We start from the raw sequence: 18,767 nt of genomic DNA on the forward strand, positions 1-18,767 counted from the left end.
ATTCTCACAGTCTTGGAAGATTTGTTCCATGTGAAAATCCCTTTATCTGAATGGGAATTGAAATTGAATTACGAGTATTACTAATAGAGATTGATGGATTCAAGGGATGAGAAAATGAAAGATGCTAACAAGGCATAAGCTTGAGTTTAATTTTAGTGAGACGAGAAATGAAGAGTAAATTTTGGTGTTGAAGGAATGGCATTAATCAATAAGAAGAATTGAGAAGATACTCATATAGATAGTGATTTAGTGAAGTGATCGACCAAAAATAAATAGAGATTATTTAGATTATAAAAAGTAACAGTCAAAAATATATTTTAAACTAGGGTAATATTTTAGTTAATAAATCAAAATAAAAAAGGGTCACAATATATTATTGAAATCTAAGGGACTAACTAATATATTTTTATTAATTTTGGGGGATTTAGTAATTTAACTTAGTATTCATTCGTTGTAAGATTATATTAGAGCAAATTAGTATAGTCTTAACTTCAATTGTATTTTTATTTGTCTTGATTGAAAAATTGGTGAAATCATTTTTAATATTTGAAAAATATACACTCTAGTTCTATACTACATATAATCTTTGATTTTATAATAAATTTATATTTTTATATTTATAAAGTTAATATTTTAGTTATGTATTTATCAATTCTTCAGAGATTAAAAAGTTATTACTTTTATTAGTTAGAAAGACACTTTTTTAGAGTAAAAGAAGTTAGAAAAACTATATATATATATATATATAACATTTCATGAGAAAATCCAATTCTTTTTGAATCTCAAAGATATAGGTGAAATTATAAACAGTTATTTCTATCTTTTCCTTCCAAAAAAAATTTCCGAAAAATCCTCTGAGCAATTGGATAGGTTTATTGTTGAAGCAATCCCATTAGAACTCTATGTATGGCAATCTAGAGACATTTCGTAAAAAGATAGAAATCTTGTCTTCATATATTTCATCATCCCAAGGACATTTTCATAGAAAGAAGAATCATAAGATCAAAAAAATTGTAAAATCGGATTTCCTTTCCCTCGGACCATATTTTTCATAATATATTATTTTAATAGAGAAACTAAAGTGTATTAAAAGTAAAATGTACTTCACTTTATCGATCGCTTTGAGAACGTATGGAGGGAAGAACCATCACGGTCGGGGATTTGCTGCATTCCGCCATAACTTCGAGAATGAATTTGTTTTAACGCCATTTGCAGCTCAAACCACAGTAGGAAATGCTATTCGAACAGTAGTGGATCAAGGTATGCAACATGTAGAAGTCATGATAGAAGGTCCTAGTCTCGGGCGAGATGCAACATTAAGAACTTGCATTCATTAAGGAGAAAATAGTAATTTTCGTAACTAAATAACATAATGCAATTATAAATTAATAAAGTGAAATGCAATCGAAAATATTAAGGATAAATTTAAATGAAATTTTAATGATTTTATGATTATGAAAAGAATGAATAATTCCTAAATATAAAATATCAAAAATCTAAATCTAAAGTAATAACAATTGAAGTTTAATTAGGTATAATCTGAAGACTTTTTTTTTTTCTACATAGTGGTCCATACGATTTAAAAATCAGTGCATTTACTCCAACTACTTTAATGAATAATAATGTACAGTTGATTTTTAGGATCAAACTATTTATAATATAAACAATTAAAGACTAAAATATAATTTGATTTTACGTTGTAGCCTAATTACATTGCAACTAAATTTTAAATGTCAGGAAATACAAAATAATTATAATTTTATTTCCAACGACAGTGATATAGAGTTGTTAGTAAAAATTAGAGATTGAAATTAATAATTTTAGAGACAAAAGTGTTTGTTAAGCTAAACTTTTGCTACTCATCAAACGAAAAAGGAAAAGTATCAGGAGTTCTTAGTAATTAGTGCTTTTCGTTTTTTAATTAGCCATTTCTTTTGCAAATTGAGCGCGTGATGTCAGAAGCGCGTGACATGGTTAGGAGTTTGCCCCTAGCTTACGAAGGACACGTGATGTCACAGGGATGACATCGGCAAGATGGGTCATTGCATCTGCCACCTGGCACCCTAATACAAAATTCCACAAGTGGGTGTCCCACATTCTTTTTACATGGAATTACCATAAATAACCTTAACTAGACTGGCTTTCAGATCGGAGAGTATTGTAGAAAAGGTTGACATTTATGGGTATTTACGAATATACAAAAAGACAACAGCCCAGTAGTTATATCTCCCAAGTCCTTGCTTTACGGAAATAATAAATTAATAACATATTAAAGTGTTTTTTATTTTTTATTTTTAAGGAATAAATGGTGAACCAACCAACGTTTGGATAAGCATTGGAAGGGCGTCAATTGTCTGTGCACTAGTGTTGCTTTCGTGAATTGTAAGCGTTATATGGACCGTAAGATCATGAACTCAGGTGGGGCAAAACGTCTGTGATGGAACAGAACGTGCGGCAGTGCATCTGCATCTAAACAGAAAACCCTCAGGACATAAATGCCTCGAGTTCTTGCGAACAAATTAGGAAAAGTTAAAAAGAAATTGAACCCATTATATAATGGATTATTTTATTTGAAGGGCTAATCAGAAAACAAACGGTTGGTCATGTGCCTTGTGGATTTGGTTCACACTTACTGGTCTACCCAATGTAACATATAGATTTGGAGCTGTGGGTTCATTAACTGTATGATTTGAACTTTATATAGAGGCTTTTTGGCTTGATGCCAATTAGAGTCATTATTTTAGATTTTAAATTTGGAAGTTCAATTATTAGTTTTATTAAAATGACAATTTAGTAGTCAAATACAAATTAGTATAAATGAGTGCAATCCAACTAAATTGAGATATATGACAAAACCAATCAAAAGTTAATATAAAAAATATAAATACGAGCTAATTTAATAAAAAATTTATCGAAATGAGCTCAAAAATGATTTATTAATATAAAAAATTTAAAAACTCGACTCATAGATGAGCTTGAAGTGAAGCTCATATTAAATTCAAAATCCAGTTCATTAAACAATATCAACTCTCTATTCAACACTAACATTATGTTTGGAAAAAAATAGGGTGGAAAAGAAAAAGAAAAGAAATGGATATAAAATGAGTTGAATATTTCTTCTTCTCTTCTGCTTAGAAAGAGGTGAGAGGAAACAAAGAGTAATGTCTCATAAATCTAAATTATTATTGTGTCCTTCACTTATGCAAATAATAAAAAAATAAAAGCATGTAAATGTATTATAATTCAGAGGGTAAATATGTAATCTAATTGAATTATACTTGCAAAATCTGCTTTCTCCAAGCTTTCATTGCATAATCAGGGGAAATTTTTCTGTGGGGCCGGGCGATTATGTTTTATTGGTGGCCACTTTTCTTTCCTTTCTCTCACCTTTTCAAACTAACAAAAACTCCATTGATTTCCTCAATTTTCCATACTTAATTTTCTTTCTCAGCTTTCCCACCTTACCAAACAAAGGCTAACACTATGCAGTTTCTTAATTAAAACTATATACACTTAGACTTTTGGTTGAATGTGTTTGATTTTTCTCTTGCTCATCAGTTAAGCTTATTTTATTACTCTAAAGATATATCAAATTAGGAAAAAAATTAAATCATTAGAATGAACAATAACAAAATTATCAGCCATAATTAATTTACATCAACTGTTTTAAACAAATTACTAATACTTGATACGTAATAGTCAGATCCTTCCATTAGGGAATTCCATTTTATTTATGAGTTTCATATTAAGCATATCAAAATAAATATGTGAATTCTTTTAAGAAAATAAATAATAAATAAATAGATACATGAAAAGTGGAACGGTTAAACTCATAAGCTACTTTATTTATCAGTTTTCTTTTTGCTTTGAAATGATAAATTATTAGTTGGAGATGTATACTATTGCAGTGATGATCAGACCCGATGCGTTAAGATAGAAAAGTCAGGGATATTAATAAAGGTTCAAACATCCATAAATTTGTACTTCAAAATTAAATAAATCTATTTTGAATTATTTTAATAAATAAATTCAAAATTTTTATTTAAAAACCAAAATCTCTCCAAACAAGCCAAAATGTTGCTTCTATTACGAAGACCACTACCTGGTCGTGAAGCTTATCCCGGAGATGTCTTTTATTTGCATTCACGCCTTTTCGATTCATATTTATATCTACCATATTTTTTATTTAAATTAATAAAATAAAATTCAAATAAATATTAATTCCCAATATTAAACTAAACTTTTTCGCTTTTATATATTAAAAAATATTTTTTTATTTTATTAAAAAAATCAAAATTACCAATTGTTCTCTCTATTTCACTGCCATCGTTAACTTTTCCAAACCATCATTCTTTCACTTAAAATCTGTATAATGACTGACGAGGCTTTCTTTTTCTTTTCTTCTTTTGCGAACATTAATTAAAAGAATTTCACTAATGTTAAGGAGATGCATCCACTAAAAGTAACCGAGTATCAGGTCCAGGTTGGATTGACAGAGAGATTACTGGTTTCACTTGATCAATCAACAATCTGGTTTTGATCCATTTTAACAGAAGTAAACTTAAAACTCTATTAAAAAAAAAAAAAAAGGATAGTAGTTAATGTTATGAGACAAACAAATTTACTTAACTAAAACATAGTTTCTGTTACTGCATCCTACAGTATACTTGAAACACTTTAACATTCTGACTTCTTTCTTCAAAATTCTGATAGACAAGTCAGTATAATCTCTACATACAAGTAATGAAGGAGAAACTCATATTCAATCGCAACGCCAATCACGCAATCTATATCTATAATTTCTTATCAAACGAATAGAGGCCTCATATTGGTATTTTCATATCAATTCTCATAATCACATCACATCCAGTGCATCCACTATTATACCTAATACAATGTGCACAACTTACCCTCTTCTTCTGCCTCTCATTCCTTTTTCCTACCCTTCTAATTTGATATCGACTCCTAAGGGTAATCTCTGCTAATATGAGCAATTACCTCAAGATTTAAAGCTTCCCGAAAAAAGAATAAATGCACGGAGAATTTAACTGTACAGATACGAAAATGCAGCATAATGTTTACCCACCAAGAGCCGCGCAAAATATAGATTGAGCTAAAAGGAAAAGAAAAAGAGGGCAACTCATATTTGCTCCGCCCTTAGGGTTTCAGTGCTCAGTGGTAGATGATACCTTTTGTTAGAGCCCTCTAGGTCAAGGAATAGAGACCCCAACTATGTAACGTCATGAAGGAAACAGGGTGGCAAGGACAACTCGAGCCGAATTCTCAACAGTTGTTTTGCCCCGTTCTATTTTTCAAATATGCGAGAGAAAAAGAAATTGTCAAACCTGATCTTTGCACAAAATTATTATTTACTTCATTTACTCTCACTTTTGTTCTTTAAGCCACTTCAGGACCTTGACATCATGTTTAAATTCTGAACACCGGCTATCTTTTCTCTTCGCCGGAACTGGCACTATAATAAATTTCAACCAAATTGCTCAAGTATATCATAGAGCAGTATTCCGAATCTTTTACACCATTTCTTCAACTGCCCGAATCATGCAAATGTCATTCTGCATCACGGGTGACCAGCCATTCTGTTTGGTGTAGACCATCCCATCCCATCCCTCATCACCTTTTCATCCTGTACATGATTATGCTGCTCTGCTGTCAAATTTCTGATCATTTGTGGCATAAATCTTGCTTGCTTAGCTTACCTGTGTAGATGATAAAGAGGATACCGGAAAAGCTAAGAACATACATTGAAAACAACATGCACATCTCAAATTCAAAAGCAGCATATCTACTACATTTCTGCGATAAACCCCTCCCAACTCAGGGGCCATTGCTGATACAAACTCCCACCAAAAAGAAAGAAACTTAAAAATTGCAAAATAACCATCCAAAATGCACATTATACAAGTTAATTATGTGTTATCCACTTTGAACTTTTCCAAGTGAGTCTTCTAAGTTACATGTGTTAAGCATTCTGATATATTAATTACCAACTCAATCTGGAAAACAAAATAGAGACTAAACCAAAAACCTTCTACCAAATTTGAAACAACTTCCATATAACAATAATATATGAAACACAGCTATTATATGATAAGTTACCCAAAGACATCAAACCCCAACTTGAAGAGTTCATTGAAATTCATTTATGCAAAAGAACTCCACATTGTCAGATTCTAATGTAGATATTACTATAATTCAATGCACCTGAGGAGTCCGAACATAATAACCAGCCTCATTGGTTAAAATCACCTTGGTACTTATTAGACATAGCCACAGCAGTGAAGCCACATTCTAGTTAAGGGGTGCAATTGACTCCCTTTTTTTATTGAAACAAAAAGCATAACTCTTCAAGTTAGTATAAAGTTTAATTATGTCCTCACAAAATTAAAGTAGCCCCTTCAAAGTTACACCCTTAATTTTTTCAATAAGAGTATTTGTTATTTTGGCCCCATTGAGTTCATATCCTGGCTTCACCCCTGCATAGCCACCCACAATCTTTTTTCATCAGAATACTTGAACGTATCCTGCTTCAATATGTAATGCAAACATGGTACATTTATAGCACTTGTTTGCTTATGTGCTTTACCTGCTATGGCAGCATGAATTTGACTATACCGTCTTTAACCATAAAAAAGCCTCTGATGTTTTTACATCACTTTACATTTAAAAAGTTAATCACCACTCACCAGAAAAGGCCTAACCCTCTGCTTGTACCCTCATTTCCAATATCATACTTAGCTATGTGCACAGAATGCATTCAGACAGGATGCCATATGAGTAGCTATAAAAATTCATGATAATAAGAGTTACTGTGAACAATAAACGGATTTCACTTACAGCCGAGCATCACAACAGTATGCCACAGGAAGCCAAATGATGGGTAACTTGAGGGAAGCTATCTCTACGCATGTATGTGTGTGTCTACAAGTAATATACAAGTCAACTGGAACGTGAATCAGGTCTTGACCTCAAATGATCAGGACCTCTTAAAATCTCAGCTTCTCTGGCTATCTGGATATCTGAAGGCCAAAAAATTTGATGTACAACTTTAAAAAGAAAACGAGGGAGCAAGGCAACAACTATTATGAGCAAAATGGTAAGCCAATAGGTCGGTGACTTTGCCTGATGATAAATTGTCCTGCACAAATAATATAATATGATAAGTCATTTAAATATCAAATCATACCAAAACTATAAGTTTCCATGAGAAATTGATGAGACTGACCCATAATTGGGGAAGACAGGTATAGAATCCAATACAACTACACAGGCAAATGTAATGATCACTGATCCCCAAACAGCAATATGAGTAATATATACCCAACGTTGGACATCCATTGCCAAGTGTATATTGACAAGGATAACAACAGCTATCGTCCACAAGCTGCCCATGCTCCATATATCAATTGTGCTCTCCTTATAAGTGACCAAGGGTATAGCAAAGAGGGCAAGACTCTGCCATAGTGTGTCGGCCATTGTGATCCAGAAAAGGTGCATATTGTAAGCCTCCTGTCTATGCCCCGCACCATAAAGTTTTGGATAATCCAATAATGTCCGATGGCTTAAATCCTTATCCAGAATACCAACAACAATGGTGGGGACAGAAGTGTATATAACAGAATAAAAAACACTACTCCAATCTGTCAATGCTGAAGTCGTTGAAAAAGCTGTGCACAATATATACCTATTGATAGGAAAAGCATACTGATTTAGGATTAAAGAAGAAGTACCAATCCGTTTATCCAAAGAGAATAATGGAGTCTATAACCAACATATAAGTCTTTACTTCTTTAGAAGATAAACTTTATGCAAAGATAAGTAGGAAGGATTCAATGAGCAAAAGCTAAACTAGATCCTACAGATGAATATGGGAATGGGAACACATAGGAACCAACAATCCTCGATATTTTCTTGCTACTTATTTCGCTATAGAAAATATGCTATTATAACATCACAATATATAAAACCAATTCAAAAAGGAAGTTACTATCTCTTTTAATGAATCAAATCTATTGGCAATATACTGAAGTCTTGATTATAAAACACCCTCACTAAGGATGAGCATTTGGGGAAGGGAAAGCAGCACCTCTGGAGGGAATTGATTTTGGATGATAAGAATGCAGAAATTCACTTCAGAATTTTTCAAGATTATCATGAACAAAATTCAAAAATGACAGAAACTATTATTCATGTATATCTCTATGCCAGTAGTTAAATGCATTCCTACATATCATCCATCTATGAAATGCTATCTCTACAACAATAGTTACAAGTGTTCCTAGGTTCAAAGCCCAGATTACTTCATTGTAAAGGAAAATGCATAATTTGACATATAAACATTGTACATCAAAATAGACATAGTCATAGTTGTTAAAGGTGCAACAGATTCCATCATAATTCTCAAGGGTCTGTCACACTAGCTCCTAAGCACTATATTTGCCTAGGCGCCTATCTTCCTGTCATATTGGTTGTTTGCGAGTCTCTCCCTGTCATATAGGTTGTTTAATATTAATATTCACATTTTTTGAATTTCTTGTATTCTATCTATTTTAGGATTCTAGACATTGATAATTGCAATGCTAATATTTTTAATATGTTATTTATATTTACTCTCGATCAAATTTCTTTCAGTCAATTTCATTTCTTCTATTGTGACATTTATTCATGTATTGCCAACACCTTGCACCTTGCATCCTGTGCCTAAGCTCTAGGACCTATTTGCACCTCATTATGCGTTGCACCTCAAGCATCAACTAACATCATAACAGCCAAATATCAAAAACAAGGATCCAAGGAATTGGACATACCAAAATAGCATTAATACAAAAACAGCATTGCGGTAGAAGTTGTACAGGACCAAATAACCAATGCGCTGATAATTCCAGTGTCCATGAACTAAAAGCAATCTTTTCAGAAACCGAAACTGCCCCATAGCAAAATCAGATGCCATCACTGCTTGACGCCCTTCTTGACCACATATTCCAACACCAACATCCGCCATTTGGATCATTGAAACATCATTGGCCCCTATCAATATGTCAAGCAAAAAAGTAAACCAGCTACCCCTTCAGCAGTAATTTTTGGAGCACACACGTCATTATATATGAATAAGATCCATAGAAAACCACACTTGCCTCTGCATAATGCCCAAAAGAAAGGAAAGAGAAGAAAGAAAGTACAATCAAGATGAAAACTCACCATCACCTATAGCCAGAGTCATATCATCAGTACGGCTCTTGATTAGATCGACGATTCCTGCCTTCTGCAATGGCGCAACACGACAACATAACACGACTCTACAGGAAATTGCAAGATCGAAAAGCTGTACAAAGATGAAAATGTTGCCAAGTAAGTTTATGAAATTAGGGGTATCTTTGTGCAAATAATATCAACCCCACATTTTAGGTGTAAGCTTAAAGAAATATGGAAACACAACTAAAAACAAACTCCAACAAACATCTTTCTAAAACTTAAGCTGATTATGAAGAGAAGCTCACTTCTGATTCCAATTCTTTCTCCAAAATGTACACCAAACTATTCCCATCAATTATAAGTGCTAATGGCCCACTCAATGTTCCTTCAGTCTTCCCTTCAGATATCTCAAGGTACTCAGTGTCAGCATTCTTATGGCATTTTAGAGCAAGGTTTCCTCTATGTGATGATTTCACACCATATTTGGCCTTGGCATCAGCCAAAAGTCTCCGGCATTCATTCTCTGAATTGCCATTTATAATTATTTGCACCATATCCATCGTGAGGAGTTTGCAAGAAAGGCCAATTGATATTGCTGTCTCTTGCTTATCTCCGGTGAGAACCCATACCTTGATCCCAGCTTGACGGAGGGACTCAATGGCTTCTGGCACGCCATCTTGTAACTTGTCTTCAATACCAGTGGCCCCAAGTAGATTTAAATCACATTCTATAAGAGCTGCTGTTTGACGTAGTTTTGTGACTCTGTCAGTCAAAGAAGTGCTTGCATCATCAAACCTACATTGCCACAGCTCAAGTTCTTCTTCTGTAAGATCTCTTGCAGCAACCACAAGTGTACGCAGACCTTGTGATGAATATTCAGTCAAATGAGACTGTGTTGCACACCTTACATGATCATCCCTTCCATTTTCTTTCGCTAAAATACTGAACATTGAAGTATCAGCACCTTTCACCAACACCTTCACAGCATTGTTGGGAAAACGAATAACAACAGACATTCTTTTCCGCACACTATCGAATTCATGCATACCAAGTACATCAAGCCTATACAACATAAGCATAATAATCTTGTCAGATTTAGTGATCTATGGTGTTATCAAGTGTCATGGGCATTATTTGAATTTACGGCTTCAGGAGAGGAAATAGAAGGTTAGAAACAGAAGAGGGCAAAAAAAAAAAGGAAAGAACTTCTACCTTAATTTCTCACCATTGACATCAATTACTATGTGCCCAGATGTACGTTCAAAGAGAGTATATCCGTAAGCAGAGGCTGCAGCGACAAGTGCTTGTTCATCAGGAGACTCACCCTGATACTCAATATTTTCTACATCCTCGCAACATTGACTCTCTATGCAACCAAAAGATCTATCCCAAGTACAAATGGGGATGACAGTATTACATGCAGCCAATGTGAGGAAAAATTCATGTGCAGCAATCCTCTCTTCTCCAGCTAAGTCCTTGTGCAACAATTTCATGAGTTTGGCATCGACAGGAATTGTAGATGCAACTTTCCATCTACTCTGACCAGCTGCAGCTGCAGCTGCAGCTGCAAATGATCAGAAAATGAAAACTCATAAAGATAATATCACGATATAACTAGCATTAAGGAAAAAAAGACCAAGTAATGGCAATAGCAATTCATGAAAGTTGCAAGTGTGCCGCCCCTGATATGTTTATAACAGTGCGCTCAAGCATATGTTTATGCACTATTATATAAAATGGAATATCATGCATCTTCAGGAAAACAACAAAGCTGCTTAGATATGTAAGAAGATGGATTTAATTGTAGTTCTCTTAAATAGTGATACTACAGATTGATCCAGTAATTTAAAATAAGTAAAAAGGACAATGGTGAGTTGTACATTCAAAACCAACCTTTAAAATGTGATTCCCTATGGGTAGAAAACTACCTAATATTTAAATGTTAAAGTTATTGCAATTTGTATTTCGCCTATCATGACCAGATATTAACCTCAAATAAAAAGAAGGTTCAATCCCATAAATATTTGAAATTTGCTCAATAACATAATTCCCAAATCTTGAGGTCAAAAAAATGAAATGAAATAATCTTGAGCTCCATATATTGGCAGTGATACTACAATGATATGTCAAATGAAGCTGATCCAGCAATTTTGTGAATTAATTACTCGAAAGAACCACAGTGAGAAAAATTGCTTCAAGAAATTCCCAGAATTCCAATTCCTGTAATCATTATAACAACCAACTCTATAAACTTCTAATATTGTATGGGTACTAGTACAGCACATTTAACATAAAAAAGAGGGAAATTTTAAGAATGAGAAAATGGGTCAGACTCGTGGCATATACTACTACTGCATATTTAAAAAGGCTGTTTCACGTTTTTCTCTTTGGGTACACTATGTCAGATAATGACACCACATTTTGAACAATCTTTTGCATGCAAGTTCACTTTCACAGAGAAAGCAAACTGCGCACTCCACAGTGGGGAACAAACACACGGACACATATGAAGTTGATTGGTAAACTGTCATGCTAATAAATCTTAAAGCCCGCTAACTATGATTTTGAGGTTTAGAATATTAAATAAAATAAGAGTAGGAAAAGTCTAGCTCAAACTGAATGTAATATCAACTGGTAAAGCAACCACTTCTTTTAATACCTGAACTGTTATCTGCCTGCAACTGATCAGCCATAACCAAGGACCCTCCATAATCCTTCCCATATACACTTGCCATCTGGAATTCCATTTTGTTCTCAGTAAGTGTCCCTGTTTTGTCTGAAAAAATGTACCGTATCTGACCCAAATCCTCATTTATATTTAAAGATCTGCACTGAAACCTTGAGCCAGAACTAGTGCAATACATATGCCCGTCTCCAATCATGAAATAGGACTGTCCTAAACGAACCAACTCCATTGTAATATAAAGAGATATTGGAATCATAATCTGAAACACTATAATAGAACTCAAAAAGGAGAAGAAAATCTCCATGGGTATCCCATAATATTTGTATCTTTTCAAATAATCCTTGCCATGTGTATAATATACCTTTCTGTAATAAGGCAAAGTATCAAGCTGGTCCTTGTAACGTACAAGCCAAAGGCCCATTCCAAGTGCCACAACCAGACACATGATGAGAAGAAAAATAGAGAGCCACAATGTTTCCCGGTTCATGTAACTTTCCAATTTGCTTCTCTTGGAAGGAGATGCTGCACTATTCAACATAGCTTTTGTTTCCTGTCCAGCATACACCACAACACCAATTATCCAATCTGTGTTCTTTAGCTGACAACCCCGCAAAACAATGTTTGATTGGCTGAGAGAAAACTTGTGCCCGTTGAATTCCATATTAGCAGTGAACTCATAAATATTCCTATTAGGTTGTTCACATCTGATCAACCCTGAAATGGTACACCCTTCAGATACTGCCAAAGATGTTTCCTGTCTAGCATACCGTGTCTTCAAATTTGACTCACCATCCAAATTCATTGTTTGAATGTAAGCAACACCACTAGGATCACTAGTCCCTAGTAAAACCATGTCACAAGGAATTGTCTCATCGGCAGAGATCTTCACCACTTCACCAGCTCGTATCTTTTTCCATTTTTTTGGTAAAAATTGACCAGACTGTAGCACTAGAGCCTCTCTGTTGTTCTCATTGCGGTCTGATCTGTGCCTTCTCCAATCCTCATATCCATCCTTAATAGCTGTTACACAGAGCACAAACAAGAGAGGAAAAAGGGATACAGTTCTCCCAAATACTGCAAGTGGTGGAAGCTGATTGAGAGCAGCAATAGCCAAAAAATACAAATAAGCCACCCGATGGAACTGAATAAAAAGATTTTTAGGCAAGAAGGTAATCAATGTATACTTGCTTGTTCGAATCTCATTTCCTGTGAACTCGTACTTGTCATTGGTTTTCCTAGGATCATTGATGTAAATAAACCGGGCATCTTCTTCACACAGGATATGATCATCAAACTGCACGCTTTTATGGCGGCTTCTCCTCTGAGACTTGCCCAATTTATCATGAAGTGAAGATGAAGCCCGAGAGGCCCCCTTAGCACTAACCAAAGCTGGACCCCTAGAAATTTCAAAGCTAGCAGAAGTCGTATTATTATTGTCACTATGCGGCAGTTCCATTGCACCCCACATTACAAGCCGTAAATGCTCCTGCGTGGGGCATTCCAATGAAAGCCACCCAAGGAACTGAGAGTCAACAGATTGTAAATGCTGTGTTGTTGCAATGGAAATGAAATTATCTCCAGCTGGAGATGCCCTATGAGAACTGCTGTCTGTAACAGAGAGAGCTTCAGCGCTGTTCTCCAGAATATCTAAACTACAAGGATTGCTTTCAGTATCATGGACAATCGATAAATTGAAGGAGTCAGTGGAGCAGAGACAACCAAAGGAGCCAAGTCTACAAGGGTGGTGAGGCTGTGATGATGATGCAGAAGAAGGATCAGATGAGTCAAGCAATGGCTGGCCAGAAGTCATAAACAATCCTCCATCGATGACACTGGTGAATCAAATAACACAAAACTCCCCCCCGTTGCATCCAACATTAACAAAAATTCGCCAAGCCTGGAGCAAATCACCAACAGATTCCACCCCAGGCAAAACAAGGCAATAACCCACTCTAGCTCAAAAACCCATTCCTTGAGCAATCTAAATACCTCCGAATCGGGCTCAGATCAAAGAGTATAAATATTTATCAAAATGTAGGTCTGAGAAAAAGTCCAAAGCCTGTAAAAAGCAAAAGTACAATGCTGCTAAATGAAAAGACAAAAACTTTGAATTAAAAAACCTCGATTCAATCCAAAATAGAAATCCCTGTGTTCTAGATCCAGATAATAAGAACAAAAGCCTACACGCACAAGACAAACACGAATTAATATATCGTCATTGTACTGTAAAAGAAATAAGAAGAATTCAGATATCGAAAAAAAATCAATAATGACTCAAATGCGATCAATAAACCTAAATTAACAAAATTTCAGAAAAAAAAAATGGCCAAAGTACCTGAGGAGAGGGGAGTTATCGTCTCGGGATTAGATAAATGAATCAATGCACTGAATACGAAATAATGGTGAATTATGGCAGATCAGATCTCAATCTCACCACCACCACCACCACCACCACCACTACCCCCACAACTGTAATTATAATGATGAGAGAGATCGGATTTTAATTGCTGGTTCAATAAGTGAATTATCGTTCTTTGTTTTTTTGTTTGTTGTTATTGTGGTGGGTGACTCGTGGGCGGAGGAGGCACGATGAGCGAGGAAATCGCAGCAAATACAGAGATAGAGAGAGAAATAGTTTTTTTAGAGAGAGAAAGTTAAAGAGCGGTAAACCACAATTCTTGGCTTTGTCCGGTCGCTAACCGACGGTTTCTTTTTTTCCTTTCTTCCTTTCTTTTTTCTTTATCTTTTTTTTTTTTTTTTTTGTGTGTGTTGCCAGCTTTAATTAATTATACTTTAGCCACTTCTGCTCTTTTCATTTACTTCGCCTTTTGCTATCCTTCTTTCTTTCTTTCTGCCACCTACAAATTAAATCCGCATCTATGAATAATTTCTAAAACACAGATATAATGATAATTCATTATTTTTACGTTTATCATCTGTAACATTATTTTATATATAGATATAACTAATATATAAATGAATAATATTAAAATTGATATTAATATTAACCAAATATTTTTGCATATAAATTTTAAATAAAAAAGTACAGTTACTATTTTTAAATTTAAAATATTTATAATTAAAATAATAATAGTAATAGTTTCTACATGACAACTAATTCTTATGTAATTATACTAAACTGTATTATTAGGTGTTATTTTCATAATTTGGATTTAATTAGTATAAATGTAATTGGGTTAAAAATCAAGTTATAATAGAATCAAGTTGGATGATATAATATAATTTTAAATAATTGACAACTTAGATATATTCATTTATAATTTAGTACTTGATTTATATACAAATATTATGATAGAATAATTAGTTTACTATCACTTTTATATTTTTACAATTTACATAATGAGGATTATCTTTTTATAAAATTGCTCGGGAGTTAGTTCATGTTTTATTACATAATATTTTAAAATTAATAATTGTAAGTCAATTGATTAATATATATATTAATTTTTAAAATTTAAATTTTTTAATATGTGTATTTAATTTTTGACACATAATATTTTTATTTTGATATATGTAATTATTTTTTATATATGTAAATTTATATTTTTTATTAATTTATTGATTCAAATTACGTTCTGATTAACTATTGACTCTAATTTTAAAAAATAATATATTAATTATATTTTAGTATTATATAATAAATTTATTTTCAATTAGATAAAAATTATAATTCTAAAAAAACAATATTTTAAATTATTTTTTTAATATTATATTTATTTATAAGCTATTTTTAATTATATAATAAATTTTTAATTTCATAAAATAGTAGTATTAATTATTTTTATAATATTAACTTATATAATACTAAAATTAGTTAATAAATATTTTTAAGTTAATTTTTATGTTATTATAATAATAAAATTAAAAAAATTAAAAAAGACATTTGCAAATAATTAATTTATTATTATTATTTAAAAATATTATAAATTAAAATTAAAATATTTATTAAATTATATTTATCAATTTTATTTTATAATTGAAATAATAATAATAACAGTCGTGCTTATAAAGGTCGTGCAAGTCACGAGTAAATGATTAGTTAAAAAATAATTAGTTAATAAGTTTTTATATTATTTTATGCACGTTCATGTTTAGAATACATACTAACGAGAAAATGCCTCTCTCTGTCTACACGTTTCTATTACAATTTCTCAATCATGTGAGCAACATTTTATCGCATTTCTTTTTGTATAAAAAGAAATTTTATTACATAAATCTAATTAAGTCAAAAATTTGAAAGAAAATTTAATTGACTTGAAAAGTAAAAATGAAAAAAGAAAAAAGAAAAAGTAAAATACACGTCACTGCTCACAAGCAGTACCCACACATAATAGCCGTACAAAATAAGTAAAAAAGAAAAAGGTTGCTTTCTTTGGTGCCATACGGCTATGATTTTGTTTTGTTTTGTTGCTTTTCAATTTCCATTTTCAGGTTTTTTCTCATTAAGTAATGAACAGAACCCAGAAGAACACGGCCAAAAAGGACCCATCAGATTTCGGATTGTCCCTTTCTGCTTTTTATTTTATTTATTTTTATTTTGGGATAACAAATTTGCATTTGCATTTGCATTTGCATTTTTGCAATTGCATGCAAATTGCAACAGCAAAGCAAAATTGTCGAAACTACCCCTTCCTTCTTTTTGCATGGTAAAGAAAAAAAGAGAGAATAATGTGCGTAAAAAGTCCGTCATCTGAATGGATACTGTACTGCTACTGCTGCTTACCCATAGCGTGCTCACCTTTTAATTTACTGTCCATGTAGCAAATAGTACAGTACTGTGATTTTTTGGATTCTGAGGTTGCTTCCTTTCTTCAATTTCGGGATTTCTTCCCTATTTTCTTTCTTTCTTTCTTCTGAGCTTTTCTTTTTAACGTTAAGATTCTTTTATGTCTCTGGTTTGCGGTTTGGAAGGAGACATGAAGCATGTTTGTGTCTGATCTAATCTGCAAAGAACAAAAAAGAAAAACCCATGTTTACGTAAGGAAGAATGCTAGTAAAATGGGAAGCTGGATCACTCTGCAATGTCCTCTTTAGTAGAAAAATGTTGGTTTTAACTTTTTAACCATGGCGCTGTCCTTGCATTCTGTATTCTTACATTCTTTCTTTTCATTTTTACTCTTTCAGTTCATTCTTTATAATGCGAATACGTCCATGGGTAATTTACTTATTCCCTTTCCTTCTTTTTCCCTTTTTTAACCTTTAGGGTAAATTTGTATGTCTTCTTCTTCTGCAGAGTATCAATTGTTGGTTTATCAAGAAATTGAATTTAGAGGTATGATTCAAATGACAGATGTGCTTTCTATAATTGTTTGCTTCGATTTATCTCAACTTTACTTCGAGAGTTATATGAGCTTACTTAAGTTTTATTGAAGTTAAATACACGTGGTTATTAGATTTATTTTTTTATTTTATATATTAATTAAATGATTTGTGAATTAAATATATAATCTAACCACTATGCATCCGCACTTCACTGTGCCTTTTTAAATAATAATTTCATAACTATGCTGTCAATGAATTATTATAAATTCAAAAATATACAAATCACGAACCTTTCAAGGGGTTTCCTTTAATTAGGATTTTGAAAAAAAATATATTTCTTTTAGATGAAATATTATAAGATTTTATTAAAATAAATATAAAAGATATTTTGTGGTGCTAATGATTTACAACTTTGTATAGGCACGACAAAGAGAGGGATATAGTTATAAATCGTAACTAAAATAAGTATTTTTTTATTAAAAATTATGATTTATAATAATTTAGTCATTTTTGCTCGAATCCATTATTATTATTATTATTATTATTATTATTATTATTATATATGTTTGATAATATGAATTTAAAGTTCAATAACTTCTAATTTTATTATTTAATTATTAAATCAATCGCGTTATATCAATAACTTCTTAAACTGCAATTTAACAGTCAAATAATAAAATTGGGAATTATTAAGCTCTAACATGCTATCGGATACTAGCAACATGATAATAATTGGTGATCGAAGTAAAAATAACTAAATCGTTGCCTGGTGATTTTTTTTAATCACAATTTCTAATCACGTATATTTATTTATCTAAAAAATAATATTTATTTAAAATTATAAAACGGTAAATCATGAGATATTTTTTATATTTATACCAATTTTATTTTGAGAGTGATTTGAAAATAAATTCAGTGTTTATATTGAACTTTTATTGCAGTATTATTACCATTCTACTAGTATTATTACTATTCTTATAATTAATACTTTTAGCCTGTATTATATTTATTATTAATGAAACTACTTCTATATAAATTTTTATAATAATTCTTATTATTAAATCTCATTTCGCAAAAGAAGATACATCATTATAGTATTATAATAATCTATATTTATGCCCATATCTTTTTTTACCAAATCTCATTATTTAATAAGCACAAATTCTTATTTTTTAAAGAATAAGCACAAATTATGACTATTTATATTTCATTCAATTTAAAATTATCACTCCAAATTATTATTATTTTGATTATAAAATCAAGTTGATAGATATAATTTAATAAATTTTTTATTATTTAATATTTTTTTATAAAATCTTAAAAAATAATAACAAATTAACCTTTTAAATATTTTTTATTTTTTCAAAGTTTAAATTTTTTATTAATATAATAATATAAAACTCATTTATTAATTATTTTTAATATTATAAATTAATATATCAATATAATTAACATTACAATTTTTTAAGATTAATATATAATAAAAATTTAATTTATTATTAAATATAATTTTAAGATATTATTTTCTATATTATAATTATTATCTAATTATAAAAATTTGGTTAAATATAATATTAAAATATAATTA

The 18,767-nt window shown here is 31.7% G+C and overlaps 1 protein-coding gene across 2 annotated transcripts; it reads right to left on the reverse strand.

Moving 5' to 3' along the window:
- Positions 1-4,799: 4,799 nt before the first annotated feature.
- Positions 4,800-14,843, reverse strand: LOC8274943 (phospholipid-transporting ATPase 1). 2 transcript variants are annotated; one of them, XM_048380175.1, is made up of 9 exons: positions 14,232-14,837; positions 11,870-14,076; positions 10,423-10,774; positions 9,516-10,272; positions 9,217-9,340; positions 8,826-9,045; positions 7,244-7,702; positions 6,856-7,156; positions 4,800-5,717 (listed from the first exon to the last, which is right to left on the reverse strand). In XM_048380175.1, the coding sequence occupies exons 2-8, from the start codon at positions 13,704-13,706 to the stop codon at positions 6,958-6,960; spliced, it is 3,948 nt and encodes a 1,315-aa protein (XP_048236132.1). In that variant the 5' UTR covers positions 13,707-14,076; positions 14,232-14,837; the 3' UTR covers positions 4,800-5,717; positions 6,856-6,957. The 2 variants fall into 2 exon arrangements, with proteins under 2 accessions (XP_048236132.1, XP_048236133.1); XM_048380176.1 differs by lacking the exon at positions 7,244-7,702 and having other exon boundaries at positions 14,232-14,843.
- Between the last annotated feature and the right edge of the window lie 3,924 nt (positions 14,844-18,767).

The sequence above is a fragment of the Ricinus communis genome, chromosome 10 (genome assembly GCF_019578655.1).
Source record: "Ricinus communis isolate WT05 ecotype wild-type chromosome 10, ASM1957865v1, whole genome shotgun sequence".
Classification (NCBI taxonomy): Eukaryota; Viridiplantae; Streptophyta; class Magnoliopsida; order Malpighiales; family Euphorbiaceae; genus Ricinus; species Ricinus communis.

What these genes read in the sequence shown, in the direction of transcription:
- LOC8274943 (XM_048380175.1), bottom strand. Translation starts at nt 13,706, where the DNA reads ATGACTTCTGGCCAGCCATTGCTTGACTCATCTGATCCTTCTTCTGCA. An exon ending in GTCAATGGTGAGAAATTAAG is followed by an intron (nt 10,273 to 10,422) that starts GTAGAAGTTCTT and finishes TATGTTGTATAG; the next exon opens with GCTTGATGTACTTGGTATGC. An exon ending in TTTGTATTAATGCTATTTTG is followed by an intron (nt 7,703 to 8,825) that starts GTATGTCCAATT and finishes TCCTATCAATAG; the next exon opens with GTATATATTGTGCACAGCTT.